The following is a 26,089-nucleotide window of genomic DNA, read 5'->3' as shown; positions in this document are numbered from 1 at the left end:
GCAAGGGCCTGAGTTCAATCCCCGGTTCCACAAAAAAATTAAAAAAAAAAAAATGCTGAGGTTTAAAAGGGATTCTGTGTTGCATAGTCCATAATATGTCCTATGTGACTCCACTAAAAGAAAATCTCCAGTAGCAGGAGTCAGCTGTCACTTATATTCTTCCACCCAAGAGAACTCTAGATGGACAGTTATTGAATCCATCTGTAGTTCCTTGTCTCAGAGTTAAGCCATAGTTGGTACTAAAGTATCTAGGGACAGGACATGTGGCTCAATAGTAGAGTGCTTGCCTAGCATATGTGAGCCCTTGGGTTTAATCCTCAGCACTAAAAACCCTTTTTTCCACCCTTGTACTGGCCTTACCACTGCTACCCAGCTCAGCAAGCATCTGAGTGATCCATCCTTGCTTTTGGTCAGGATCTTTGTTGGAAAGTTGCTGAGAATTACACCAAGAACCTTTTGCGGTGATTGTAGTGATCTAAATCCTGAGCGCCCCCTCCCCCACTTTTAGTACAAGGTCTACAGGGTCTCACTATACAGATTGAACTAGTAGTGATCCTGTTTTCAGCCTCCCAAGCGCAGGGATTACAGGCACATGCCACCATGCCCAGTCCGCCCTTTCCATGTACTCCAGGGGTGGGGCTGGCCAAGCCCTGGTCCCTGCATCAGGATGAGCCCTTTTTTAAGGAAATGTTTTGCTAAATTACGAAGACTGGACTTGAATTTGTAATCCTCCTGCCTCAGTCTACTAGAGTTCTGGGACTAATAAAGATCATAATCCTAATTAAGCATCTAAGTATTGTATAGTTCTTCCTCTACTATTTAAAAAAAAAAAATGATGCACTGAAAAAAAATCCTTAGATTAACATTCAGGTAAGTCAATGCAGCTCAAAAAATGATTTAGAAGAACTAGGCATGTTGGTACATGCCTGTAACTCCCACACTCAGAAGGCTGAGGCAGGAAAACCACCACAAATTCAAGGCCAGCCTGAACTACATAGTGAGACCTTGTCTCAGCAACAACCCAGAGAGGCTAAGTAGTTTGTGCATTATCAAAATTCAGACAATCTATGTAAGTGGTGGTGTACATAATCATAGCTACTCTGGAAGTTGAGGCAAAAGGATGTCAAATTTGAGAATAGCCTGGGCAACTTAGTGAAACCTTGTCTTCAAAGACAGTTTTCTTTATTTTTTCCTTTCTTGGCCAGCTCAGCCCACCCTGAGGGCAGGGCTGGCGCGGCATGTGGTGCTGGGGATTAAACTGCGGGCCCCTGTGCCTCCTAAGCTTGCCTAAGCAGGTACTTTAAACCACTGAGCTATCTCACCAGTCCCATAAAAGAAATTTGGAAGCCAGGCCTGATGGTGCACACCTATAATTCTAGCATTCAGGAGGCTGAGGCAGGAAGATTTTGGGTTTGAGACCAGCCTGGGTCATACAGTGAGTTCAAGGCCAGCCTGAACTTTGTAGCAAGACCCTATCTCAAAAGGACAAAAAATAAATATTTGGAGGTGGGCACTGTAGGGGGAGGCAGTCTGCCTTTAGAACCCGATTCTTGTCCCTGTTGTACATGAGATCTGTTAAGCTGTCCCATAAAAACAGTTTGAGAATTCTACATGGTCTTAAAAGTTAGGTCTCAATTTGCTCTCTGGAAAACAGCAAGGTCTCTGGCCTCTGTGGAAACTGTTGCATCCTCACCAGTCAAGTCCTCACTGTCACCCTTTAGCTGTCATCTGTGCCTATTGCTTAGGTGAAAGAGGCATCCTCCAAGTTGCTATTGTTCACTTTCTACTCACCACCTGCTTCCAGTCTTCTAGGGGACTTCAGTAAGTGATTATTTTTGTTTTTGTTTTTTGAGGCTCAGGATTGAACCCAATGCTTTTGCATGCTGTACAAACTACCAGTGTGCTGTAACCCCCAACCCTGTTTAAGATTAGACACAACAGGCTGGCCCTGAACCACTGGACTCGAGTCCTCCTGCCTCAGCCTCCCAAATACCTCAAACATTTTGGGTAGGTGAGGAGTGGGCAGTCCCAAGTGTATGAGGTATCATCCCACTGTCTCCATGGGAAGGACAGCTAAGATGCGAACCAAAGGACCACTGCCCAGTATGTGATTTCTTCTTTCAGGTCTGTCTACCTGAGCTGAGGGTAGGGTAGAAGACTGCTCTTTACCTCCTAAGTGGAGTTTAACATTCATAATGAAATGGGAGAAGTCCCTCTCAGCCCAAAAGAATCAAAGTCCCCTCCTGTTTTATAGGGCAGCATGCATCTGTCTGGCAGGCCTCTACCCTCCGACTCTCCTGGCCTTTCCTGGAGACACTAGCTTCTCTAGTAGTGGCGCCTTCCCAAACAAAACTCCAGGCACAAGCCCTGGGATGATAGCATGAGCCGTGTGGTCCAGCACTCAGGATCCTGAGGCAGGTTGTTGTGAATTTGAATCCAGTCTGGACTACATAGCTAGGGAAACACCTGCTACAGCTGAATAAATGCGTAAGTAAATGGGGCAGGGAAGGTAGCTCAGTGCAAAGGTCCTGGGGTTCAATGCCCAGCCCAGTAACCCCCCCCCCCGCTAAAAAAAAGTACCCCATGCCCGTAGTTTCAGCACTCTGGGAGGCTAAAACAGGAGGAACGTGAGTTTGAACCCAGCCTGGGCAATTTAGTGGGATCTTGTATCAAAAAAGCCTGGGGCTGCAGTTCAGTTGGCAGGTTGTGGGTTTATACTACCACCCAAAACAAAACTACAAAAACACCCATGTACCTAGCCTTTACTTATGGGTTACTCTAGCCTTGCCTAGGATCCCTGAGGTTCAGATTTTACGTGAGGCTGCTCCATAAGAGCACCTGCTACCTTACCACCTTCCATACCCGGACGCAGTATCAATCTGATGAAGCTGGGGACTCTACAACAGAAAAGGCCTGGGCCCCACCTGGCAATTAAAAAAAAAAAAAACAAAAAACAAAAAACCTCTTTTCAGAAGTTCATACATCCCCTACGGAGTCATGAACCCAATCTGGAAACCACTGGGCGGGCCTGTTGTTGGGAGATAGTCGCTCCTGGCAGAGCGACTCCTCCCTGAGCAGGTTTGCGGCTCCCGCCTTGGCTGAGGAGGGGCTGCACCAGAGTGGGCCAGGGATCATCTGGTGGGCAGCGCTCCCTGGTGTTCGCAGCAGGGACTGCAGGGCGGGGTGGGAAGCCGCGCGAGAGAAACTACAGGAGGCAAGGTACACGCGTGACTCTGTCTACGCGACCATTACGTCCTGTCCTCTGCAGGTGCACCTAGGCGGAGAAGTTCCCGCCAACTCTATACAGGGCCTCCTAGGCCCCCAAGACCAGGGAGGGGCCGGGCCGGGGGCGGCTGGCAGGAAGCTGCGCCTATCTTCCGCTACAGGAGGAGCAGGTGGCTGCTGAGCGGCCCGGGCCCTAGGCTTCCTGTGTGTGCGCCAGCCTGCTGCTCTCCCGCCCCAGCTCGGGCTACAGCGGCCCGCCCAGCTGGGTTCCATGGCCCAGACCCCGGACTGCATCTCCTGTGAGCTGCGAGGTAAGCGCTGCCCCTTCCTGCCCACTTCCCTGGGCTGAGGCAGCGTGGCCCCAAACCAAAGGCTCACCCAGCGCCCCCACAACTCCACAGCTTCTCGATGCTTCTTTTTTGGGCCAACCCCAGATCCACTGCACTTCCTGGTTGCCCCATAGTAGAGCCTCCGGAACCGAGCCTGGCACGGGCAGTGAGCAACAGTGGGGCACAGGCAGTGAGCAAGAGTGGCTACATTAGGCACCAGTGACCTTGACAGGAGGACTAAAGTCATCCAGCAGGCTTTCCTTCCACAGGCGAGATCACCAGGTTCCTGTGGCCAAAGGAAGCAGAGCTGCTTCTAAAAACCTGGCTTCCCCAGGAAGGTGTTGAGCGAAGTTACATTCTGGTATGGTGGGCAGAAGCAGAGTCCAGAAAGGCACCTGGGCCCAAGTACAAAGTCTCTTGCTTCTGCTCAAATATCAGACTCTGTCTCCCCCAGGCACTGCTGCGATGGAGGGCCTACCTGCTACACACCAGTCTCCCACTGAGGGTGAGTCCTAGGGCCTGGCCACCACCACCCTTGCCCTCCTACAGCTTCCTTGGCAGGGCCTCCACCTGTAGAGTTGTCCTCTTGTCCTTGTGTGATCTGGCTGCCCAACAGCACTGGGGCCCAGCAGGGAAGGTGAACACACCTGTAGTCTCCGGACTGTGAGAGGCTGAAACAGGATGACCACAGTTTCGAACCCAGCCTGAGTAAACTCAATGACTTAGTGAAACCCTGTCTTAACATAAAATACAAGGAGCTAAGACTGTGGCTCAGTGCAAAGACCATGCATTCAATTCCTAGTACCGCCTCCCCCAAAGACAACTGAGGTCCCAGGAGGGTGGCACTTGGGCCTTGGTCCCAACTGACCCCATCACTCCCTAGGTGGATTGCACTTTCAGCTACCTAGAGGTCCAGGCCATGACACTGCAGGAGACACCCCCTCAGGTGAGATATCTAGTGCCCCACCTGGGCCTGCACCTGCATCCCTAACCCCTTACTCATACAGCTCTGGATAGGATACCTGGCCCCACACATGAAGGTGAGGGTCAGCATCTCCTCCTCAGGTCACATTTGAGCTGGAGTCCTTGCCTGATCTGGTCCTGGAATTTCCTGGTGTGGCCATCCTAGAACAGCTGGCCCAGCATGTGGCTTCGGCCATCAAGAAGGTCTTCCCTCGCTCAGCCCTTGGGTGAGACCTGGCACTGCAAAGGGCTGGAGGAAGGCAGCTGGGAGTGTTCTGATGAGCACAAGTGGGCTACTTCTCTCAAGACTACAAGTGCCTTGTGCCTTCTCTTTTTCCTGCTCTCCAGGAAGCTCTTCCGGAAGCCCACACCACCCTCAATGCTGGCTCGGCTGGGGAAAAGCATCTCTTCCGAGTCCGCAACCCCCAGCAGTCCCTGTGGTAAGGGCCACATAGACTTTCCAGGCAGCCCCAGATACTTGGAGTTGAGGGGCTTCCAAACTCAACAGAACCACATGGGTCAGGGGTGCCACTCAGCCTGAGTCTGATCTCTCTCCACCTTTTTGCCTCTCTTCTTTCCTCATACGGCTGGCACCTCCCCAGGTGGCTTCTTGGAGACATATGAGGCTCTGTGTGACTACAATGGCTTCCCTTTCCGAGAAGAAATTCAGTGGGTGAGGGTAGGGCCCTCTCCAGGGGACTGTGGAAACATCTCATCCCCCATGTGTGCTGACCCCTCCTTGTCCTTTGTGGTCTCAAGCCAGTTGTAGCTACTTTCTTCCCATCCAGGATGTGGACACAATCTACCATCGTCAAGGATGCCGCCAGTTTAATCTAGGAGACTTCAGCCACCTTGGCAGCCGGTGCGAGGCCTATCAGGCTTGGGAGGGGAACAGGAGTCCAGAACCATATTCCTGGGCCTCAGTCTCTGTATGGAGGGGATGTTTGGCCTAGGACCTTGCCAGGAGGACCTGAGTTCTGTCCCTACCCTTCTCCCCACCCTCTATCTAGAGACCTGGCCTTGAGTGTGGCTGCCCTGTCCTATAACCTGTGGTTCCGGTGCCTCTCTTGTGTGGACATGAAGCTGGTGAGCTTGTAGAGAGGGGGAACTAGGAGTATTGGAGCTGGGGTGCACCCTACTGAGCCATCACCCTCTGGTCTTAGAGCCTAGAAGTCTCAGAACAGATTCTGTACATGATGGGTCAGTCATCCCACCTAGAAGAGCTGGTGCTGGAGACCTGTGGCCTGAAGGGGTGAGAAAGCTGGATAGGGCCTTGGGGGGTGGTGCTTGGAAACTGGAGTGGGTGCCAGTCCCCTGGGGAAGACTTGGGAATCCAGAGTCAATCTCACATCTGGGGTTTTGGTACTCAGAGACTTTGTCCGGCGACTGGCCCACGCATTGGCAGGACATTCATGTTCTGGGCTTCGAGAGCTTAGCTTGGCGGGGAACCTGCTGGATGATAGAGGTATGACTGAGCCTGGAGAAACCAAGAGGCAGAAGCTGGGGGATGGGAAGCTCACAGGACTACCCAATCCCCAGGTATGGTTGCACTTGGCAGACACCTAGAACAACGGCCAGGAGCCCTCAGGAGACTCAGCCTAGCCCAGACAGGGTTGACATCTCGAGGTGAGCCAGGAGATGCAGTGGGAGAGGGGAAAGGGGTCTGTCTGATTGCTGAGCCATCCTGTCCCTCCTGCCAGGAATGAGGGCTCTGGGCCGGGCATTGGCCTGCAATGCAGCCTTTGACTCTGCTCTGACACATCTGGACCTTTCTGGGAATCCTGGGGCACTAGGGGCTTCAGAGGACAATGGGGTGAGTGGCTGTCTTCACCCTATTAGTGTGATGCAGGCAGTTGGATGTCCAGAAGCCCTAAGTAGGAAATAACTAACCCCTTCTCACCCTCAACTTCCTACCAGGGTCTCTATAGTTTCTTGAGCCGTCCTAATTTTTTGATGTTCCTGAATCTTGCAGGCACAGACGCAGCACTGGACACTGTGAGGGGTGTTCGTGGGGTGGTGGTGGTGGTGATTGGCCAGGCTGGGTAGTCCAAGCTGGGTTGAGTGGAGGGCAGGTGGAGGTGGGAAGGGCTTGGTGCTCTCTCTAGCCAACACCCTCCTCCTGCAGCTCTTTGAAGCACTGTCCCGTGGCTGCTGTGCCAGCCTTACCCACCTGGACACTTCCAGGAATGTCTTCTCTCGATGGTAGGGTTACCATGGTGATTGGGGCTAGGGAGCCTGCAAGAAGCCACTGCCCTGTGCCTGAAGTCCGTTTCTCCCACTCCCCACCCCAGCAAATCCCAGGCTGCCCCTGCCCCACTGCAGCTCTTCCTCAGCCATGCAGAGACCTTGAGGTACCTGGGCCTGGCAGGCTGCAAACTGCCACATGAAGCGCTCAGGTAAGTGACACTGTGCTCAACCATGCCCCTTCACTTAAGAAAACCACCCTGATCCAGCCTCTGGGGCTTTACTCTGCAATCCCAACACTTGAAACCTCCAGACTCCCTTCATTCTGCCTTTTTGGTATTCCTTCATATGCGGGTGCCGCCTACCCTGGCTTGCATTGCCTACTTGTTGTCCTCTCCCAGGGCTGTTTTTGATGGCCTGGCACTCAACACACATATCCAAGACTTGCACCTGGACCTCAGTGCTTGTGAGGTGAGCATCCTACCCTATGGGTGAGAACACAGAGCTCTCACACATTGGCTGCCTGCGCCTCCCCCCCCCCCAATCTCCTGAATGCACCTCACCTTCCACTTCCAGCTGCGCTCTGCGGGTGCCCAGGTGATACAAGACTTAGTGTGTGATGCAGGCGTTGTGAGCTCCTTGGATCTGGCAGATAATGGTAAGTCCTCCCACCCCTCCTCTTTGTTCTCCTGCCAATTCCCAATCTTCACCCCACCCCAGCAGTCTCGCCTTGAACGTGATTCTAGTTACCCCCAGGCTTTGGCTCAGACATGGTGACTCTTGTGCTAGCCATTGGGAGGAGCCGGTCCCTGAGACATGTAGCACTTGGAAGAAACTTCAACGTCCGGTGCAAGTGAGCCTCCATCTCACCCCAGGCCTCCCAAGCAACATCCCACTACCCTGGCCCCCTCTCCCAACATAGACCTCTGCCTACAGGGAAACCCTGGATGATGTCTTGCACCGGATCGTCCAGCTCATGCAAGATGACGACTGTGTGAGTTCACAGTACCTTTCCGGGTGCTCAGACAATAGACCTCTTTGACATGTTGATTCTCCCTTCCTCAGGGCCTCTGACTTGCCCTCTTTGCTGACACCAGTCATGGCTTTCTGTTAACCCCAGCCCTTGCAGTCTCTGTCTGTGGCTGACTCGCGGCTCAAACTGGGCGCCAGCGTCCTGCTGCGAGCGCTGGGCACTAATCCTAACCTGACCGCGCTGGATATCAGTGGCAACGCCATGGGAGATCCGGGCGCCAAAATGCTGGCCAAGGCGCTACGAGTCAACACGCGGCTCCGGTGGGCGGTGTTATAAGAGTGGGACCAATACAGGAGGAGGGTGTGGTATGAAGGGGCGGGGCTCAAAGAGCAGCCTGCTGGACCAAACAAATGGACCAAGCCTGTGGGTTGGATAAGGCCTTGTGGGGCTCCACCCCCTACTAAAACCCCACCTTGTTCAGGTCTGTGATCTGGGATCGGAACCACACATCTGCTCTGGGGCTGCTGGATGTGGCGCAGGCCCTGGAGCAGAACCACAGCTTAAAGGCTATGCCTCTGCCTCTAAATGACGTGGCCCAGGCGCAGCGCAGCCGCCCAGAACTGACCGCACGAGCAGTCCATCAGGTGGGTTCTCCTCCCCTGACACGCTTTGCGCAGTGGCTCCACCCTCTTCCATTTCTCAGTCCTCCTTGCCCTCAGATCCAGGCCTGTCTCTTGAGGAATAATCGCGAGGATCCCACCTCTTCTGGCCTCACATCCTGCCTTCAGCCATTGAATTTGGTCTCAGAGCACTCAGAGCAGGTCAGCGCTGCTCCCCTCCCTGGTACTGTGTGAGTGTTCATGAGTCAGAGGCTATGACTCCTGAGCCCAGGGTGCTGAGTCCTGTTGTCCCATATAGTTTCCTCTCCTAGGTCTAGAGACAGCCATTTGCTCCAGAAATAGCTCCCCAATAGTACCCCTGCCTGCTTTACTTTCAGCATAGAAACAGGCTTTCCTATTAAAGATAGGGTGTATTTAAAAATCCTACCTCATTTTTCCTGATTGTACCCTATCTGTGACTCCCATTCATGGGGTTCCCCTCCTCTATCCACTAACATCTGTGATTTCAAACCCAGCAGCCCTATCTCTGGCATCATCTCTATTTCTTCAGGGCACTTTTGCATGGCTTGAGTGTTGTGGGGATCGAACTACAGCAAACTGAGGCTGCCAGCATTGTGGAAGCAGCCTCTTAAAGAACTGAGCTAGGGCTGGGCCCCCTCTCCTCTATTTCTTGTTCTTTTCAAGATGTTCCCATCTCTCCATTCCCAAATCTCTTCTCTGCTAAGCTCCCACACCCAGGCACCTTAATCTCAATATCCTGTGACGGCATCACACTCTGCATGTTTTTAAGTGACCTCATCATCTCCCACAAACCCCATTCTCTGCCTTGGAGTCCATTTTCCCTGGTGCCCACAACCACCAAGTGCTGTGAGTAAAAGTTTTTTTCAAGATCCCTCCTGCCTGGCCACATTGGACTCATCAGAGTCCCCTTGGTGCTGACTGTGAACCAACTCTCAAACATGCACTCCTCCTCACCTCCACAGCAACTGTCCTTCGCTTCTCCCTCTGCTATGGTTCATATCTCTCTCTCTCTCTCTCTCTCTCTCTCTCTCTCTCTCTCTCTCTCTCTCTCTCTCTCTCCTGTTTTCTAGGTGGACAGCCTGAATTTCTCAAACATAGAATGACTAAAATGTCCCTCTCTGTTCTGGTTACTTACAAAATGCCAAGTTCCTAAATGATCCAAAAGGAGAAACATTTCTCCCCTCCTTGAAGAGATAAGGTTCCTAAGTGGTGGCCTGGAATGCAACTTCAGGCCTCACCTCCCCCCCCCCCGCCCGCCCCCAGCTGAGGCCCTAGAAAGGAGGAAGACAGGCAGAGTCTGGGAGCCTAGGAGATGACTAACACAGGACTGATCCCCGATGCCCCTCAGGAGGTGAATGAGCTGTGTCAGTCAGTGCAGGAGCACATGGAGCTGTTGGGCTGTGGATCTGGGCCCCAGAGTGAAGCTGCTGTACACCAAGCAGAGGATGCCATTCAAAATGCCAACTTTTTTCTCAGTGTGAGCACTCTCCCTCCCCCTACAAGGACCTTTCCCCTCTTAGTCACATGTCAACTTGAAACTCTTTTTCCTCCTTGGACCTCAGATTCTCCCCATTCTAAATGAAGCTGGGAACTCCCCAAGCCATCACTGGCAGTGGAGGCAGAAGCTGGAGGCCCTTCTGGAACAGCTGGGTGAGGTTTGCCACAAGGACATCCAGGTGAGATGCCCTCCTGCCCTAGCCCTACCTCCATATGCAAGCTTGACCCCTCCCATTGACATAGCTGTTATATCCTCTGAGTCAGTGGGGGTACAGCTTCAAGCGAAGAGACCTGGACCCTGGCAAAAGCCACATTACACTCTGCCCTTTTTCCAGGACTTCATTCAGGCCATACTGGACACAAGGAGCCTCTGCCCCCAGATGCTGCAGGGACCTGGCTGGAAAAAGCAACTAGAAGGGGTTCTTGTGGATTCAAAGGGCCTCCCAGGGTTGCTTCCAGAGCAGCTGCTGCAAGATGCCTTCATCAGACTCAGGTAGGTTGGGCTGAGAAAAGCTGTGCAAGGTTGGGGAGAGTCAGCAAGCTCACCCATACTCTCCTGTTCTTAGGGATGTGCGCCTATCTGAGAGACAATGCAGGACCCTTGCAGAGAGCATTGTAGCTCAGGCTCTGGCAGGCCTGAATGCAGCCCGGGATCGGCTGGTAAGGGAGTGGGGGTGGGCTGGCTGTTCATATATTTGCACATACACAGAGTTACCTGGCCATCCTCTATGAGGTGCTCTGTGATATCTTCTGGGTTCATGTAGCCCAGGGCCAGTCATCATTCTCTTAGCATTGTCCATCCTTGGGTAATATGGTATTTCAGGTGGAGAGCCTGGCTCAACAGGCACCAGTATCAATGCCCCCTGACCTCCCAGCACTGGATGGAGGTGAGCCAAGCCCCCTGGAGCCTGGGGCATTGGAAGGTTTTTTCTTCCTTGAGGACAAGGAAGAGAAGGTAAGTGATCCTGGAATGCTAGGTCTGGGATTCAGAATCCTCCCTTCTTGCTCTGGGGTGTGGAAGGTAAGAGGGAATTCTGAAGTTGTGCCTTCCCAATCGAGGCTGAGGTTGTGCCTTCACCAGCAGGATGAAAGTCCTCTGAGGAAGTGGCCTGAGCACAACCACTGTCTTCACTGGGTCTCCTTCGATCACAGTAAGCCATGGCCTTAAGGAGCCAACTGAGGTGAACCTCCATTAGACCTGGGGATCTGGACAACTAGACTGACATTCATTCTGTCCTGTCCTGGGTACTTTGTAACCCCTGCCCGGGCCTGCCCGGGCCAGGCCAGAACCTCGTACAACCCGCAAAATTGGGGTCAGGACCGAGTGAATCTTGAGCCCAGCAGGGCCAGGTCACCATCTCCCTTACTCCACCTACCCCTCTCCCTACTCCCAGATGCGCATGCTTAGCGGTGATGCGGAGCCGCGCGCTCTCGGGGCCGCGCTCAGCACCACGGACAGCGGTGGCGGGGGGCGGGGCGGGCAGCGTAGCCGGGCCCCTCCCCACGCCCAGGGCGGGTCCCCCGCCGCCCTAGCTCCGCCGCCACCTCCCCCGGGCTCGGCGCTTGGTGCTCTTCTGGTGCTCTCGCCTCAGGTGCTGCTGAGGAAGCAGAGCCGGAGCCCGAGCTGGCGGCTCCGGGAGAAGATGCTGAGCCGCAGGCGGGGCCGTCCGCGCGCGGCTCACCGAGCCCCGCCGCTCCGGGGCCCCCGGCGGGCCCGCTGCCTCGCATGGACCTGCCGCCCGCCGGTCAGCCCTTGCGCCATCCGACCCGGGCCCGGCCACGGCCACGCCGCCAGCACCATCACCGCCCGCCGCCTGGGGGCCCCCAGGTGAGAGACCTCCCCCGTGCCGGAGCTTGTGGACTTGGGGGTCATGGGTGGTCGGGCACTTCGCACGGTGATGGCGGGCAGGGAGGCTGGTTGTGGGGCCCAAGGCCATTTGGTCACGGGCCGAGTTCTGGCTTCGTCCTGGCCACCCTCCATCCCAGGCTATGCTTATGTAGGGCCACGAGTGTGCGGGTTTCGTGGGGGGGCCCTGGGTGAAGGACTCCTCAGAATGGCCCTCTGCATGAATGGCCTGTGAGGGTGTCTGTTTTGCCCTCCTTCACTCAGGGCCTTGGGGACACTCCTGTGTCTGCTGTGTGTCCAGCGGGTATATGTATGGAGTGATGTGTGTGGGGGCTGGGATCTGGCGGGGGCAGTGGGCACTGGCGGAAGTCGAGGAAGAGCCAGCAGAGGCCCCGAGGGTCTGACGCAGCAGCGGCAGCAGGCCGGGAGGGGTGGGGGTGGTGATGAGGGTACTGCAGGGAATGACTGGAAGCAGAGGGATTGGCAGGTGGAATGTGTGACCCCAGGGACACAAGGGTGCTGTAGCCCGCTAGTGGGCCAGGTTTGTTAACTCGTGGAGCAGGAATGAGTGTGGGCGGGCTGTGTATGCCAGGACAGCAATGGAAGGGAGTGTGTGAAACCAAGCACTTCTGCCCAGCATTGGACAATGGGAGGGCTAGTATGCGCAGCTCCTTAGGGCTACCCAGCCCTGGGATCTTCCTGCTACTACAGCAGCCTGCTGGACACGGGAGCAGGGGGAAGCCACAGTTGCACTCAAACCTGACCCCTGACCTCATGGTATTGTTCAGGTTCCCCCAGCCCTGCCGCAGGAAGGGAATGGGCTCAGTTCCCGCGTGGACGAGGGCGTGGAGGAATTCTTCTCCAAAAGGCTGATCCAGCAGGATCGCCTGTGAGTGAGGGGCAGTTGCCTGGGGTGGGAGAGGGTGGGATGCCCATGGGCTTCCTCACTTACTACTGCTTGTTCCCACAGTTGGGCCCCCGAGGAGGACCTGGCCACCGAAGGGGGTGCCACTCCTGTCCCCCGTACACTTCGAAAGAAGTTGGGCACCCTCTTTGCCTTTAAGAAGCCTCGTTCAACACGGGGTCCACGGCCTGATCTAGAGACCAGCCTTGGTGCAGCTGCCCGCACCCGGAAAACAACACTTGGGGACCTACTGCGGCCTCCAGCCCGTCCTGGCCGAGGTGAGGAGCCTGGTGGGGCTGAGGGGGGCCCTAGCAGCCCTGACCCTGCCCGCAGAAGCCGGCCTCGGTACACAAGGGAAAGCAAGGCCTACTCAATGATACTGCTGCCTGCTGAGGAGGAGGAGACACTGAATGCCAGACCTGACAAGGTGAGGGCTGATGACCAGGATAAGGATTCTTTGGAAACTCAGGGAAGGGTTTCTCTCTTGACTCAGCCCTCTCTGTTCCCAGAGACGGCCCCTAGAACGGGGAGACACAGAGCTGGCCCCATCCTTTGAACAGCGGGTACAAGTTATGCTGCAGAGGATCGGTGTGAGCCGGGGCAGTGGGAGTGCTGAAGGCAAGAGGAAGCAAGTGAGTTTGGGGGGTCAAGGGTAAAGTGAGGTGGCATATGGCAATCTGTAGGTGACAGATGACATGTAACCACAAAGGGGACTTATAGTACACACAGATCTAATTATCAGTTCCACTAATTTTCTCCTTAAGAGTCATGGGATTTAACTTTCTTTCCTCTTGACTTGTGCCATTGATACATCCTCCTAGGACTCAAAGTCCTTTTTCTGCAGGTCTAACAGAAATCTGACTTTGTCACCTGTATTTGAAAGTCCAGGGGCTCCAACGCAGCTCATGCTTCTAATCCTGCTGCAATAAGGTCCAATGGGACCTTGGTTCTGGCCACTTTCTGCTCTTTTCCCTCTGGACATCTCAAATCTTCCTTGTGGGTGCTAGTCTGGGCCCTCCCTGTTCTGCAGCCAGTGTTATCATGGGTTATACCAGATTCCTCCTCAGCCATTTCAGTAATTCCCCGAGAGCCTTCAGATTTTCTGTGGCCATCCTGCTAATGTCACTCTGATCACAGTTCCTATTAAGAACCACAGTCCTGTGCACCAGCTACCTAACGGCTCTTCAGAAAGCACACATACAAAGTAGGACCTCTGCATTTAGAAACACTGAAGTGGAGGAAGTACACTGCAGAACTAACAGGATGTGTCTAGGAATGTGCATGTTTTTGTGTACCAACTGCCATCTCAGACTGTGCACTTAGGTGGCTGGGACTGGGCTTGCCATATTCTTGCCCAGCTCAGAGAGGACATTCTGTGACTGGATTATAAGAACAAGAATGAAGCAAAGGGTAATGCAAGGGAGGCAGGGCTGAAGTTTTACTGCCTTGTTTCCTACAGAGCAAAGATGGTGAAATCAAGAAAGCTGGCTCAGATGGTAAGTGGAACACTGGGGTAAGGCAGTATATTCAGGGGGTGTTCTTAGAGATGATCCCCAACACACCTACTTTCCTGGGACATGGGGAGAGGCCAGTTTTTTCTTCCCCTTACCCATAAGGTCTGTTGCCTGAGTGCTCAGCCCCACCTTGCAGGTGACATTATGGACAGCTCCACAGAGACCCCGCCCATCTCAATCAAGTCCCGAACTCATTCTGTGTCTGCTGGTGAGTGAGGGCCACTGTGTGCTGGGGAAATACAGGGCTACACAAGAACAGGCAAGATGGTGCATGCCTGAATCCCAGGATGTGAGAGGCTGAAAGAGGTTCATTTCAAGTTCAAAGCCAGCCTGGGCTACATAGTGAGTTCTAGGCCAACTGAACTATATAGCAAGACCATGTCAAAAGAAAGTAGTGGGAGGAGAGGGAGAAGAAGGAGAAGGTGAAGGGGGGGAGAGAGAGAGACAGAGAGAGAGAGAGAGAGAAAGAGAGAGAGAGGAGGGCAGGGGAGGGGAGTGGAAGAGGGAGATGGGGAGAGAGAGAGGGGAGGGGAGAGGTGAGGGAGAGGGAGAGAGGGGTGAGAGGAGGGGAAAGGAGAGGAGAGCAGAGAAGAGGGAGAGAGACAAGGAGAGACAGAGAGATAGAGAGAAGGGAAGGGAGGGGAGAGGGAGAGAGAAGGGAAGGGAGGGGGAGGGAGAAGGGACAGAGAGGGGGGAGGGGAGGGGAAAGGAAAGGAGAAGAGAGCAGAGGAGAGGAGAGAGAGACCATTATCATCTCCAAGGCCTGGCCTAGGTCTCAGTTGACACTTTTCCCCGCAGACCCCTCATGTAGACCTGGCACAGGGGCACAGGGGCCTGAGCCTGCCACCTGGAAGACACTAGGGCAGCAGTTGAATGCAGAGCTGAGAGGCCGTGGTTGGGGCCAACAGGATGGTCCAGGCCCACCCTCACCTTGTCCCAGCCCAAACCTCCGCAGAGCCAGCCCTGCCCCAGACATCCTGGGTCTTCCAGAGGATCCTTGTTTGGGCCCCAGGAACGAAGGTAGGCAAGCATTCCACCCCCTATTGCAACTATGGGCTGAGGACTGGAGGATTCCCTGCTGGGAACTTGCTTTCCTGGGGACATGCAGGTGGGAGTGAAGGGTTGGAGTGGGGGCAACTTTTGGAAGCAAACCCTGACACCCTGGCCTCCCCCAGATGGCCAGCTGAGGCCGAGGCCTCTTTCGGCAGGGCGACGAGCAGTGTCTGTGCATGAGGACCAGCTCCAGGCCCCTGCTGGTGAGGGAAACACCTCCATGTGTGCTTGAGTGCAGGAAGTGGGGGAGCGTGGGTGCCTGGGCTTCCACTGTGGTTCTGGGCCATGGAGGGGGCCACGAGTGATGTGAAGGCCAGGAGCAAGTGTATGACAAGTCCTTCCTACACACCCTGGCTCCACCTCCAGAAAAGCCACTTCTGCCAGGGGTGGAGGAAGCAGGGGAAAGGGCAATAATGTATGTGCACTCTTGCATGCACTGGAGGTGAGAGGGGTCGGAGATGACTCACAGCGAGCCTTTCTGTGCCCCTTAGAACGGCCCCTGCGGCTGCAGCGCTCCCCAGTCCTCAAGCGAAGACCAAAGCTCGAGGCACCACCATCCCCAAGCCTAGGTAAGAAGTGGCCAGAACCTGTTAGGAGTGGGGCAGGACTGCTTGGCATAGCCCTCAGCCATTTTTCCTCTCCCTCACAGGATCTGGCCTTGGAACTGAGCCTCTGCCCCCTCGGCCCACAGAGCCCTCCAGCCCCAGCCCCGAGCAGAACCCACCCTCCCCAGCCACAGACCAAAGAGGCGGCGGCCCCAACCCCTGATCCTCTCCTCTCCTGCCGCATGAGATTATTTTATTAAAAAACTTGAAGGAAGCAGAGTGTGGGATGCTTTCTGTCCTTGTCTGGAACTGTGTGTGCATATCTTCCAATATGCTCGCATGATCCTTCACACTAAGTCAGCTCAGGCTGTGGCTCTGGCTCCATCAGAAAGTGCAAAGCCCAGGCCACAAGCTGGGGGGGTAACCTGGGAATAAACTGTGGTTTCAGTCAAGATGGCCTGGGACTGGTGACCAACAAAGGGCAGTCCTGGGTACTCACCTAGCTGCTTGGACTTGGGCACAGAGGGAGGCGCATGGTGGCTCATACTCATACTGGAAGGCGGAACCATCACGATGCCTTTTGGGGGGATTCTAAAAGGGGTGCAGTGTCTGGGAAGGGGCCAACAAGGCTCCCTAACCCCATCAAAGGCTATCCCCACTCCCCTTCCAGCTCTGTCCAAGGCCCTTGCTATTCTCCTCTCCAGTTGTAGAGGAACAATGCTCACCCAGACAACACAGGGCTCCTGAGCTGTCTTGGCTCTGGTCCCTGGAGAAGGCTGCTGTTTGTAAGGGGTTGACCCTTGCTCCTTGAACTCCAGGGTAAGCTTCTGAGGCCTGGTATTATGAGCCTGATGTGGACTGGCAGCCTTGCCAAGGGGTGGGAGACTGGGAGTGCACGTCAGAGGTGAAGAGTTGGGTGTCTGACTGCGGGGTGGGGAATTGGGAAGCAGGGGCTCAGGGGCTGCGCGAATGATTGGTGAAGGCTGGACGTTATCCTTCTGCACTGGGTCTGGAGCAGCCGAAGATAGGGCGGGCAGAAGGCTGATGCTGGCACTGCTGTCTTCTATAGGCTCATACTCAGGTAAGGCAGGGGCTCCTGAGGAAGAGGGGCAATACTGTGGATACAGCCCTTTTGGCTCAGAGAGCTGTAAGGTCTGTATTCACTCCACTCTCCTCACACCATTTCACAGCATCCTGCACAGGCTAGGAAGTCAACTGACCAGTTTTTCTGGCCTGAGCACCACTGCCCCTGAGCAGCTAAGAGGAAATGTCAGGAGATCAGGATCAGAGATAAATCTTAGAGAGCCCACTGTGGTGGAGTTAGGTTCATGATCTGGGGTTTCTTGGGTGGTTCAGCATTGTGGGTCCTGGGCCCCAGGAACTCCCCTTTTAACTTTTTTAGCTCTTACCCTGTGTCCTCTGACTTGAGCCCAGAGAGTTCAGAATTTGCTGGTCATTCTCAGAGATGTGCAGCAATAAGCTGGGAACAGTGTACAGGACTTCTTCCTATAGGACATGAACTCTCAGCCTGGCCCTTGCCCTACTCCTTACCCTGACACTTTCCGAGGGAAGCCCCACACTGACCGTGGTATTGCAGCGAGAGGCAGCCCAGCGGGTGAGGGGGGGTGCTGTGCAAGGGCCTGCCAGGATTAGGCAGCTTGCAGCCAAGTGAACCAGCGCCCCCCGATGTTCCTGGTCCTCCTGTACCTCATTCAGAAGCTGAGACAGTGTTAGGCCTGGGACAGGGGACCAGACAATGGATTGAAGCTCAAGAAGAAAGGAAATAGAATGTGGAGAGGTACTTACTGAGGAAACATGGGGTGACAGCAGGAAAGGTTACTCCACAGGGAGTTTGGTAGGGTCACTGGAAAACCTCTACCAGTACCTGCATTGGAAGAGTTGGACTCTGAAAGGTGGTCCCTACAGAAACAGAGTGGCAGGCCTCAAGAACAATCCTGGGGCCTGTCTACCCAGATCTTCCACCCCCAAATAGACCTCACTTGGTTCCAGAGCCCAAGTGCAGACTTACTCTAGGTAGTCATAGAGCTTTCTCTGCACATCCAGGTCCTGGTTGCTGGGGAAGAGAGGATGGTAGGTAGTCAATGGTACTGAAGACCCAAGTCCTTCCACCCAAACGCCTATGTAGGCCTCCTGCTAGGTAGACAGAAGGTGGAGATATGTCCCCCCCCCCATCCCCGCACCAGGAATTGAAGCCTGGGCTTCAGATATCAAGTGCTCTGCCACTACATTACACCCAGAGCCTTTGGCCACATCACTTACCAACCAGTCACCGGTATCCGGGGCTGCTCTGTGGGCAGCAGGTTGAATCGGTTCACCTGGAGGTAGAACTCTGCAGGCTGCAGAAATTGGTGGGAGGGTGGAACTCAAGTATTGTTGAGAAGACCGAGGTCCAGTAACCTGCCCACACCAGCCTCAGCACTCACCGAGCCACGATCAGCAATCTGGACGCATACCCCACAGTCTTGCACTAAGAGTAGCCGGCCCTCGGCCCCAGTGAATCCGAACTCCTTCTCCTCCCTGCAGGGGGAGTGCAACCCTCACCACCTAGCTCTCTCGGACACAGCCCCGCCCACCTTGGGCTCAAACACGCCCTTGCCCTCCCCAGCTGTGCTGGAGCCTCCGGGAGTCCAGCATCTTTCTCACCAGTCTGAAGTGTTCAGGGCCTCTTGTGTCACCAAACATCGGACACTGTGGGTCCCGTCAGACACAAGCAGCATGGCCCCGCCGTCAAGGATGTCAGGGGTGTGGGATGGGCCCGCGGTCACCACATCCTGCAACACCTGACCACAGCGTCCCATGTCAATCTCACCATCCCGGGCCCAGTTCCTGCCCCGGGCTCTGGGCCACGAGTGGAGGCTTACCTTAAGGAGCTGCCCAGCTTGTGGATTTGAGAGTGCCTCCGACCCCAGGATCAACTCTCGAATCCAAGGCCGCAACACCAGAGTCCCCATACCTGCCATTCCCGCCGCGGCACCTATTGGAAAGCAGCTGGCAGAGGTTTCCCGCCCGCGCCGCTGCCCCGCCCCCTGTCGGAAGAGGAAGCGCGTGACGTTCGGGCGGGTCCCAGGGCCCAGGCCCCGCCCAATGTTCGCCGCGCGTGCGCGCCAGGACAACGCGTTGGGAAATTTATGAGTGCAGGTGTCTGCTCAGTGGGAGGGTTGCTGGCCCGATTATTCTTACCCGAGCATCTAGGCTGGGGATATAGCTCAGCGGCACAGCATCTGCCTAGCAAGTTCAAGATCCTAAATTCAATTTCCGGCACCCCCCCAAAACTGGGCGTGGTAGCGCGCCTGTAATCCTAGCACTAGAATAGTTGCAAGTTCGAGACCAGCCTGGGCTACAAAGTAAACTCAAGGCAACCTAAACTGCATAGCGAGACCCTGTCTCAAAGACAAAAAGAAAAAGAAAAGCACCCTGGCTTTTGGGTCGTTCAATACTCCCGTGTCTTCTGAAAGGAGCCAGAGGCTATCGCGGATCTGCAGAGGGATCCAAGACCCGAGACCGGCTGAAGATAGTCTGAACGAGGTGGCTCGAAGCCACCTTGCCGTGTGAACCCGAAGGCGTCAGCAAACATTTAGTATGACTGCTTTCTCTACAAAATACACAGCCTTGTGTATTTTAGCCGGGAGAAGTAATACACAGACACCACTCAATAAATGTCACTTCCTGCATTCCCCCCTCGCGGATTGGCCGAGTTGCTCTTTCTTCAGAGTCCCGGGGCTCACGAATCATAGCGTAATGACGTCAGAGCAGAGATTACTTTTCCCACCCCCATCTCCGTTTCCTAGGAAACGCGGGCTCAGCGTTGCTCAGTGTCACTGCCCCCTTGACGTCAAGGTCCGGATGGGAGGGCGGGGCGATCGCTACCGCCAGGGGCGGGGCGGCGCGGGCGGGCCGGCCGGGCTGTGCACCTGCGCCTCCGCGGGCTGCTTGGGGCAGCGTCCCCGGCCCGCCCGGCCCCGCCATGGCCAGGCCGCAGAGGACTCCGGGGCGCAGTCCTGACAGCATCGTCGAGGTGAAGAGCAAAGTAAGGGCTCCGTGGGCCCCGGCTCCCGCGCCGGCCCTAGGCGCTCCCAATTCCCTCTCTCCCTTTTGGGCTCCTTGGTCCTTTTCACCTCTTTCTGTCCTCCATCCTCCACGTCTCATTCTGCTTTTCAGCCTGCCAGCCCCCATCCATCTTCCATCTGCTGCTGGCCTGCAAAGTCCCTCTGTGGCCGAGGTGCATGGGGGGGGGGCGGTCGGATAGCGTCCCCGTATTGGAGCTGTTTGGGTTTAAGGCTGCAGCGTTTGCAGCAGCCCGTTCTTTCCCACCCCTGACAGCCTCAGAGCTATGGTGAGAAAAGGGTGCGGGCTCTGTCCTGACCCTTTTCTCTCTCCCTCACCCTCTGCCTCCAGTTTGACGCCGAGTTCCGACGCTTCGCACTGCCCCGCGCTTCGGTGAGCGGCTTCCAGGAATTCTCACGATTGTTACGTACGGTGCACCAGATCCCAGGCCTGGATGTGCTGCTTGGCTACACGGATGCTCACGGCGACCTGCTGCCCCTCACCAACGATGACAGCCTGCACCGGGCTCTGGCCAGCGGGCCCCCACCACTGCGCCTACTCGTGCAGAAACGGGGTGAGGATGGGGTCTCGTGGGGTAAGGTTAAAAGGGCAGGGCTACAAGGATTAGTCCATACCCAAGGTACCCAGGTTTCACACTCTGCAGTCCCTGCCCTTCGCCTGACCTCCAAGTGGTAGAAAATAGCGACACTGCCCACTGTAAAAGGCCCAAGTGGGAAAGCAGTCTCTGATCTCAACACCCTCTTTCCCTGCAGCAGAAGCTGACTCCAGTGGCCTGGCTTTTGCCTCCAACTCTCTGCAGCGGCGCAAGAAAGGGCTCTTGCTGCGCCCAGTGGCACCACTGCGTACCCGGCCTCCTTTGCTAATCGGCCTGCCCCAAGATTTTCGCCAGGTTTCCTCAGTGATAGATGTGGACCTCCTGCCTGAGACCCACCGACGGGTGCGGCTGCATAAGCACGGTTCAGACCGCCCCTTGGGCTTCTACATCAGAGATGGCATGAGCGTCCGTGTGGCTCCCCAGGGCCTTGAGCGGGTTCCAGGAATCTTCATCTCCCGCCTGGTACGTGGGGGCCTGGCCGAGAGTACAGGGCTACTGGCAGTCAGTGATGAGATCCTCGAGGTCAATGGCATTGAAGTGGCTGGGAAGACCTTGGACCAAGTGACAGACATGATGGTTGCCAACAGCCATAACCTTATTGTCACCGTCAAGCCTGCCAACCAGCGAAACAATGTGGTGCGAGGGGCATCTGGGCGTCTGACAAGGCCTCCCTCTGCAGGACCTGGCCCTACTGAGCCCGACAGTGATGATGACAGCAGTGACCTGGTCCTTGAGAACCGCCAGACTCCCTGTTCTAATGGGCTATCTCAGGGGTCCCCATGCTGGGACCTGCATCCTGGCTGCCTACTTCCAGGTGCCCGCAGCTCTCTGCCCTCCCTGGATGGCCAAGAACAGGCCAGCTCTGACTGGGAAAGTAGCATACGAGGAGATGGTAGTGGCTTCAGCCTCTGACAGGCAAGGCTGCTGGGACATGGCAAGGACTTTACACTGGGAGGTTTTAGCTTGCTCACAGGGCCCTCTTAACCTGGGCAACATTAAAGATTTTCTACAGTTACCAACATGGTCCTTCTGTGTTCCAGCCCCAGCCTCCTTCTCTTTGATCTAAGCTGCCTCTGTCCTGGTATGGGGAAACCCTCCCGTAGTCAAGCAGTAGAAGAGCTATCAAGCTTGGCTTTGTAGAGTAGAAAAGCTCTTATGGTAACAAATCCAACTCTGTACAAAATGTTTAATTTTGACAAAGGGTTAAAAGGTTGGGATTGTTCTGTAGGCATTGGTGATTGGGAAGAGTGCTCTGGGGTACTATGCCCCCAACTGCAGCTATTTTCAGCCCTCTTCTCTCTGATGTGGCCTGACCCTGCCCTTGGCAGCTGTGTGGAAGTCCTCAGCATGGGCCTCCCTGGCCCTGCTCCTATAAAGGGGCTCAGGCATCCATCTTCACAAACACTTTGGGTCGAGAAAAGATCTTGATGGCTTCTTCCACCTGCACCAGCTTCCGGTCCAGCTCAGCACGGTGGCCCTGGGCTCTCAGCGAATCTGCACCAGCAGGCAGCAGTACCAGCTCACGCAGCAGCTGGGTCTGGGCTATAAGTTGCCAGGAACATTGATTGCTGGGCAGGGATGTGTGGTCCCCAGGGAGCTCCCCATCCAGCCCCTCTTGCTCAAGTACTCACTCTGCAGCAGATTGTTCAGTGTCTCCAGCCTCTGGTCCTCAGGCATGCGAGTGTGGCCTGGGGGCATGGTGGGGTCTGGCTGGTTTCGTTGCTGGGCCTCAGCCTCCCGCTGCCAAAGATCTTTGCGCTCCAGCAAACTGCAGAGGCCCAAGCCCAGGGTTGATGATGCTGGGGTGGAGACTGGATCCCAACTCCCTCCCCCTGGGTGTCGGACAGTGGGACCTACTAATGGGGAACGTGGCCCTTCTGTGTGGTGTTGTAGTGCTCCTGGGCTTCCCGTTGCCGTTCCAGTACCTGGGCCAGGATCTGCAGTGAGCGAGAATGGCGCCGCGGGGCCCTCTTGGCAGCTTGGGCATTGTGACTAATAAAGTCCACACCTCGGCGTGGCCCCTGTAGGACATGGCAAGCATGGAGGGGTACCAACAGCATGTGTTGTGCCAATAGCCCACCATTCTCTTCCTCCTGTCCTCCACATTCTCTCACCTTGGCTTTAGGACTTGATGGGGTAAGCTGGGGACTGGGGACTCGGGGTGGTGGTAACCCAGGGCCACAGCGGGAGTGTGCCCGCAGGAAGTGAGCAGGCTCTGTCACAGAGGAAGGGCCAGGCTCCTGGAGGGCAGGGCAGAATAGAGGAATCAGTCATATTAAGATCAGAGTCTTAGGTTACAAGTCCATAGTGCTGGGACTGTAGCTTGGAGATAGAGTGCATGGGGCCCTGAGTTCAATCCCCAGTACCACCAAAAAAAAAAAAAAAAAATCCATGTCTCTTGTCTCTCTTGCTTGTCAGAACCTTACCTTTCTATCCCCATCCATATGGGCCTCCTTCCTTGAAGGAATGTTTCTGCTCATCAGCATTTAAACATGTGTGTTTCGCAGCTTTTTTTTTTTTTTCCTTTCAGTAAGGAGTATCAAACCCAGGTCCTTGCATATTGGAGGCAAGCTCTCTTCCACTGAACTACATCCCTAACTCCTCTTTAAGAGAACAATAAATCAGGGGCCAGGGAGATGGCTCAGTAGATTAAGCGCTTGCCTGGCAAGTGCAAGGCCCTGAGTTCAATCCCTGGTTCTGCGGAAAAAAAAAAAAAAAAAAAAAAAAAAAAAAACCACCCCTTTTCTGTCTCAGTGCTGGTCCAGCTACCATTCTTTTCCTTCCTAGACAAACTTCCCAATTCCAGAACACTCCAGTCACTTAAAGTTGGCCATCAAGCCTTCAAATGCAGGTTGCTACTTCTTTGGTCTCATTGTTCTCAACCTTCTCATCAATAACTGCTGGGTCTCATGCCAGAGCTCCAGACCTAAGTATCCATCTGCCTGTTGGACACAGTCCCACCCCCTGGCAGTTCCACAGATGCTTCAGCCTCAATACCTCCTCATGTGGCCTTGTCTTTTTTCTCAATTCTGTTTCTTCCTGAGTCTCTAGATACAGGAATGGTATCTATGGGAGACAGAGCACTACCACTATATTCTCACCCTTACCCTCCTTGTTGTTCTCAGAAATATATATTGAGGAGTCAGGGAGATAGCTCAGTAGAATAAGTGCTTGCCTGGCAAGCACAGGGTACTGAGTTCAATCCCGGTACTACAAAAAAAAGAAAAAGAAAAGAAATATATATTGAAGGGCTAAAGGTAATCTCAATGGTAGGGCACATACTTAGTGTATAAGAGGCCCCAGGTTCATTTGTCAGCATCCAAAAAAAAAAAGGAAAAAGGAAATGTTGACTGTTGACAAGTGGCATGTGGTCTAGTTCCTTCTTGCCTGATCCCTACTACCTATACTTCCTCTGTTCTCTCAACTTTTACCTGTGCAGTTCCATCTCTGGAACATTCTCTTCCATTCTCTACTTGGTTAATTCCTACTGATGCCTCAGGATCAACCCAGCCATCACCATTTCTAAGAAGACACCTCTACATTCTCTCTTGGTCTTTTGTTACCTTTGTACCCCATGACTTCTTCCCTCCCCCTAACTAGACCAGGGTGTAAAAGCCCAGGGGCCAAGAGGGACAATATTTCTGGTTCTCTGAGAGATACCTGCAGCTGTGCCTTAACTCGGGACTCCACCTTGTCATACTTGGGTGAGCGCCACAGTGCCTTCAGTGGCCTGGGTTGGCCCTGCTCCCGGCTGTGCTGCTCTCTGTAGCGCCTCTGGATCTCCCTGATACGCCTCAGGTTTTCTTTTTCGTGGTCTTTAGGGTCCTTCTCTGGGGAAAAGATGCTGCCAGACTGTGGCCTACATGTGGCCCCCGCAGCCCAACATACATCAGACCATACACAAGCTCATACTTATCCCCTGCAGAAAGAATCTCTGACCTCTGCATCTAAGTTAGATCCAACACAAATACTCTATTTACATCCCAGTTTTTTGGTTTTATTTTTTATTTTTAGACAGGTTTTTACTAAGTTGCTATATTGTTCAGACTAGGCTCAAGCTCCCAGAAAATACTTGATTATCTTTTACATTCTTATAGTGCAGTATACCATTAATCATGTATTCCTCTTCACTAGTTTATTGCCTCCATATGACTTTACGATGGCCTATACTTGTGTTTAATCTTGTTTCTAGGGCTGGGAAGATAGCTCAGCAGCATAAGCACCCTGCCTGGCAAGCACATGGTTCTGAGTTTGACCCCTGGTACCAGGAAAAAAATCCTGTTGTAGCATTTACAGGGCCTACTACAGCAGGTACTCAATAAACATTTCTCTAATGCATGGATGCATGAAAAAGCTAAAGTTTTATGTGTACAATCTCATGCAGTCCACTCTTTTGGGGAGGGATTGAATTTCCCTCTTATATTGTGCAAACAGACCAGGACCAAAGCCTGACCTCTACTCAGAGAGGGAGCAGGTGATTTTTTTTCCCCTGGAATTGGGGATTGAACTCAGGCCCTTGACTTGCCAGGCAAGCACTTATTCTACTGAGCTATCTCCCTAGTCATGAGCAGGTGATTTTTATCTTCTTTTTTTGTTTGTTTGTTTTTTGTTAAGATAAGACCTCATTATGTTGTCCAGGCTGGGCTCATGACTCAAGCAATCCTCCTGCTCTTCAGAATCCTGAAAGCTGCGACTACAGGCATGCACCAGGCATCACATCCAGCTTGATCTCAGCAATTTTTTAGACAGGGTCTCACTAAGTAGTTTAGACTAACCTTGAACTCACTATGTAACCCAGGCTGGCTTGAATCCCTGCCTCTTCCTCCAAGCGCTGAGATCACAGCCATGCACCACCAACAGGGCTTTTATCTGTTTTTGACATCTGACTACCTCACTACCCCTCTGGGACTTACTCTTGGGAGAGGGCCCTGGACCAAGAGAGATGCCCTCTAGTTGGAGCAGCACGTCCCCCGCGCCGCGCTGCCCATGCTCCAGGATCTCTCGGGCTCCAGGCCTGATGCGTGGGCCGCGCAGAAGCGTGGCATCCAGGTCTTGGTCCCAGGTCAGCACGTCCAGCTTCAGCGCATTTCCCTCAAGGCGCCCTTGGGCTGAGCGGTGGGGAAGGAGGAATGTAGGGTATAGGGCTTAGCGATGAAACGGGTGCCTCACCCCACTGTAGTACCCGCCAACTCACCCGAGGCTGGCCGCCGGTAGTAGTCGGGGCACAGCGTGGGATCTGGAGGGATGGGCCCCGAGATGTGGGACGGACCCTCACACATGTCTAAGTCGCCGCCTGCAACGGTTCGCCGAGGCCTGCAGTTCAGTGCATTTCCCGCCCGTGCCCCTCCCCCAACCCTCCCCCTCGACGAACGCTTCAGCCCTGCGGTGCCCCCATTACCCGCCTTCTCCCCGCCTCCAGCCCCTGGGTCTGACCCGCGTTCACCACCTCCAAGACCTGGATCGTAGCCCACTTTTCCTCCGGTTCGGGTTAGCAGCCCCTCTCCCGCAAAGTCTGGCAGAGGTTCACTCAAGTAGTTATACCGCCAGCTTGTCCTACCCTAAAGGAGTTTCTGTTGCCAGGCAACAAATAGCTTCCCTCCCTGAGAGCAGGGATCAATGACCCTAGCGAAAAGGCTTCTGGGAATTGTAGTTCCAACAGAGGGTGGGTGGAGGGGCCACTGGTCTCCCCAGTTTAGACTTTGTCTCCCTTCTGTTTTTCCCTGTCAGCAAAGAG

At 54.5% G+C, this 26,089-nt stretch overlaps 4 protein-coding genes across 19 annotated transcripts; 2 read left to right on the top strand and 2 right to left on the bottom strand.

Moving 5' to 3' along the window:
• Positions 1–3,191: 3,191 nt before the first annotated feature.
• On the top strand, positions 3,192–15,920 carry Carmil2 (capping protein regulator and myosin 1 linker 2). Of its 9 annotated transcripts, none has more exons than XM_023709205.1 (40): positions 3,192–3,219; positions 3,387–3,536; positions 3,824–3,915; positions 4,009–4,059; positions 4,438–4,500; positions 4,620–4,744; positions 4,866–4,957; positions 5,120–5,190; positions 5,306–5,379; positions 5,528–5,603; positions 5,681–5,769; positions 5,888–5,982; positions 6,057–6,143; positions 6,218–6,330; positions 6,435–6,512; positions 6,643–6,719; positions 6,809–6,913; positions 7,103–7,172; positions 7,278–7,359; positions 7,458–7,554; positions 7,638–7,695; positions 7,822–7,994; positions 8,156–8,318; positions 8,394–8,495; positions 9,664–9,792; positions 9,878–9,991; positions 10,148–10,305; positions 10,379–10,472; positions 10,636–10,767; positions 10,897–10,963; positions 11,405–11,640; positions 12,447–12,547; positions 12,629–12,989; positions 13,072–13,194; positions 14,022–14,058; positions 14,213–14,284; positions 14,875–15,096; positions 15,252–15,332; positions 15,621–15,698; positions 15,779–15,920. In XM_023709205.1, exons 2-40 carry the CDS (start codon positions 3,497–3,499, stop codon positions 15,895–15,897), a joined length of 4,197 nt encoding a protein of 1,398 aa, XP_023564973.1. In that variant the 5' UTR covers positions 3,192–3,219; positions 3,387–3,496; the 3' UTR covers positions 15,898–15,920. The 9 variants fall into 9 exon arrangements, with proteins under 9 accessions (XP_023564973.1, XP_023564971.1, XP_023564975.1 ...); XM_023709203.1 differs by having other exon boundaries at positions 10,894–10,963; XM_023709207.1 differs by lacking the exon at positions 15,252–15,332.
• A 5-nt stretch (positions 15,921–15,925) lies between these two features.
• On the bottom strand, positions 15,926–20,050 carry Acd (ACD, shelterin complex subunit and telomerase recruitment factor). 7 transcript variants are annotated; one of them, XM_004626026.2, is made up of 12 exons: positions 19,811–20,046; positions 18,557–18,721; positions 18,339–18,475; positions 18,119–18,212; positions 17,955–18,031; positions 17,704–17,748; positions 17,560–17,594; positions 17,259–17,410; positions 17,084–17,180; positions 16,400–16,770; positions 16,174–16,265; positions 15,926–16,099 (listed from the first exon to the last, which is right to left on the bottom strand). In XM_004626026.2, exons 2-12 carry the CDS (start codon positions 18,653–18,655, stop codon positions 16,027–16,029), a joined length of 1,272 nt encoding a protein of 423 aa, XP_004626083.1. In that variant the 5' UTR covers positions 18,656–18,721; positions 19,811–20,046; the 3' UTR covers positions 15,926–16,026. The 7 variants fall into 7 exon arrangements, with proteins under 7 accessions (XP_004626083.1, XP_023564983.1, XP_023564984.1 ...); XM_023709214.1 differs by having other exon boundaries at positions 15,939–16,099; positions 16,174–16,770; positions 19,811–20,048; XM_023709215.1 differs by having other exon boundaries at positions 15,930–16,770; positions 18,649–18,721; positions 19,811–20,050.
• Positions 19,572–21,371, top strand: Pard6a (par-6 family cell polarity regulator alpha). 2 transcript variants are annotated; one of them, XM_004625858.3, is made up of 3 exons: positions 19,572–19,722; positions 20,091–20,313; positions 20,516–21,371. In XM_004625858.3, exons 1-3 carry the CDS (start codon positions 19,660–19,662, stop codon positions 21,265–21,267), a joined length of 1,038 nt encoding a protein of 345 aa, XP_004625915.1. In that variant the 5' UTR covers positions 19,572–19,659; the 3' UTR covers positions 21,268–21,371. The 2 variants fall into 2 exon arrangements, with proteins under 2 accessions (XP_004625915.1, XP_004625914.1); XM_004625857.3 differs by having other exon boundaries at positions 20,513–21,371.
• A 197-nt stretch (positions 21,372–21,568) lies between these two features.
• On the bottom strand, positions 21,569–26,089 carry Enkd1 (enkurin domain containing 1). Its single transcript, XM_004626025.2, has 8 exons — positions 25,811–26,089; positions 25,550–25,648; positions 25,269–25,463; positions 24,016–24,185; positions 22,470–22,595; positions 22,213–22,376; positions 21,987–22,123; positions 21,569–21,897 (listed from the first exon to the last, which is right to left on the bottom strand). Exons 2-8 carry the CDS (start codon positions 25,632–25,634, stop codon positions 21,737–21,739), a joined length of 1,038 nt encoding a protein of 345 aa, XP_004626082.1. The 5' UTR covers positions 25,635–25,648; positions 25,811–26,089; the 3' UTR covers positions 21,569–21,736.

The sequence above is a fragment of the Octodon degus genome, unplaced genomic scaffold (assembly GCF_000260255.1).
Source record: "Octodon degus isolate 3935 unplaced genomic scaffold, OctDeg1.0 scaffold00011, whole genome shotgun sequence".
NCBI lineage: Eukaryota > Metazoa > Chordata > Mammalia > Rodentia > Octodontidae > Octodon > Octodon degus.
Note: the sequence above shows the minus strand (reverse complement) of the source record. Positions and strands in the feature narration are given on the sequence as shown.

Coding starts and splice junctions, on each gene's coding strand:
- Pard6a (XM_004625857.3), top strand. CDS start 19,660: ATGGCCAGGCCGCAGAGGACTCCGGGGCGCAGTCCTGACAGCATCGTC. Junction 19,723..20,090: donor TCGTCGAGGTGAAGAGCAAA/GTAAGGGCTCCG, acceptor CTCTGCCTCCAG/TTTGACGCCGAGTTCCGACG. Junction 20,314..20,512: donor CCTACTCGTGCAGAAACGGG/GTGAGGATGGGG, acceptor CTTTCCCTGCAG/CAGAAGCTGACTCCAGTGGC.
- Acd (XM_023709211.1), bottom strand. CDS start 18,655: ATGGCAGGTATGGGGACTCTGGTGTTGCGGCCTTGGATTCGAGAGTTG. Junction 18,032..18,118: donor AGATTGCTGATCGTGGCTCG/GTGAGTGCTGAG, acceptor CAATTTCTGCAG/CCTGCAGAGTTCTACCTCCA. Junction 17,411..17,559: donor GTCCAACTCTTCCAATGCAG/GTACTGGTAGAG, acceptor CCCCTGTCCCAG/GCCTAACACTGTCTCAGCTT.
- Carmil2 (XM_004625860.2), top strand. CDS start 3,497: ATGGCCCAGACCCCGGACTGCATCTCCTGTGAGCTGCGAG. Junction 7,555..7,637: donor AACTTCAACGTCCGGTGCAA/GTGAGCCTCCAT, acceptor CTCTGCCTACAG/GGAAACCCTGGATGATGTCT. Junction 7,995..8,155: donor CGAGTCAACACGCGGCTCCG/GTGGGCGGTGTT, acceptor CACCTTGTTCAG/GTCTGTGATCTGGGATCGGA.
- Enkd1 (XM_004626025.2), bottom strand. CDS start 25,634: ATGTGTGAGGGTCCGTCCCACATCTCGGGGCCCATCCCTCCAGATCCC. Junction 22,596..24,015: donor GAGTTAAGGCACAGCTGCAG/GTATCTCTCAGA, acceptor CCTGCCCTCCAG/GAGCCTGGCCCTTCCTCTGT. Junction 22,377..22,469: donor CATCAAGTCCTAAAGCCAAG/GTGAGAGAATGT, acceptor CATGTCCTACAG/GGGCCACGCCGAGGTGTGGA.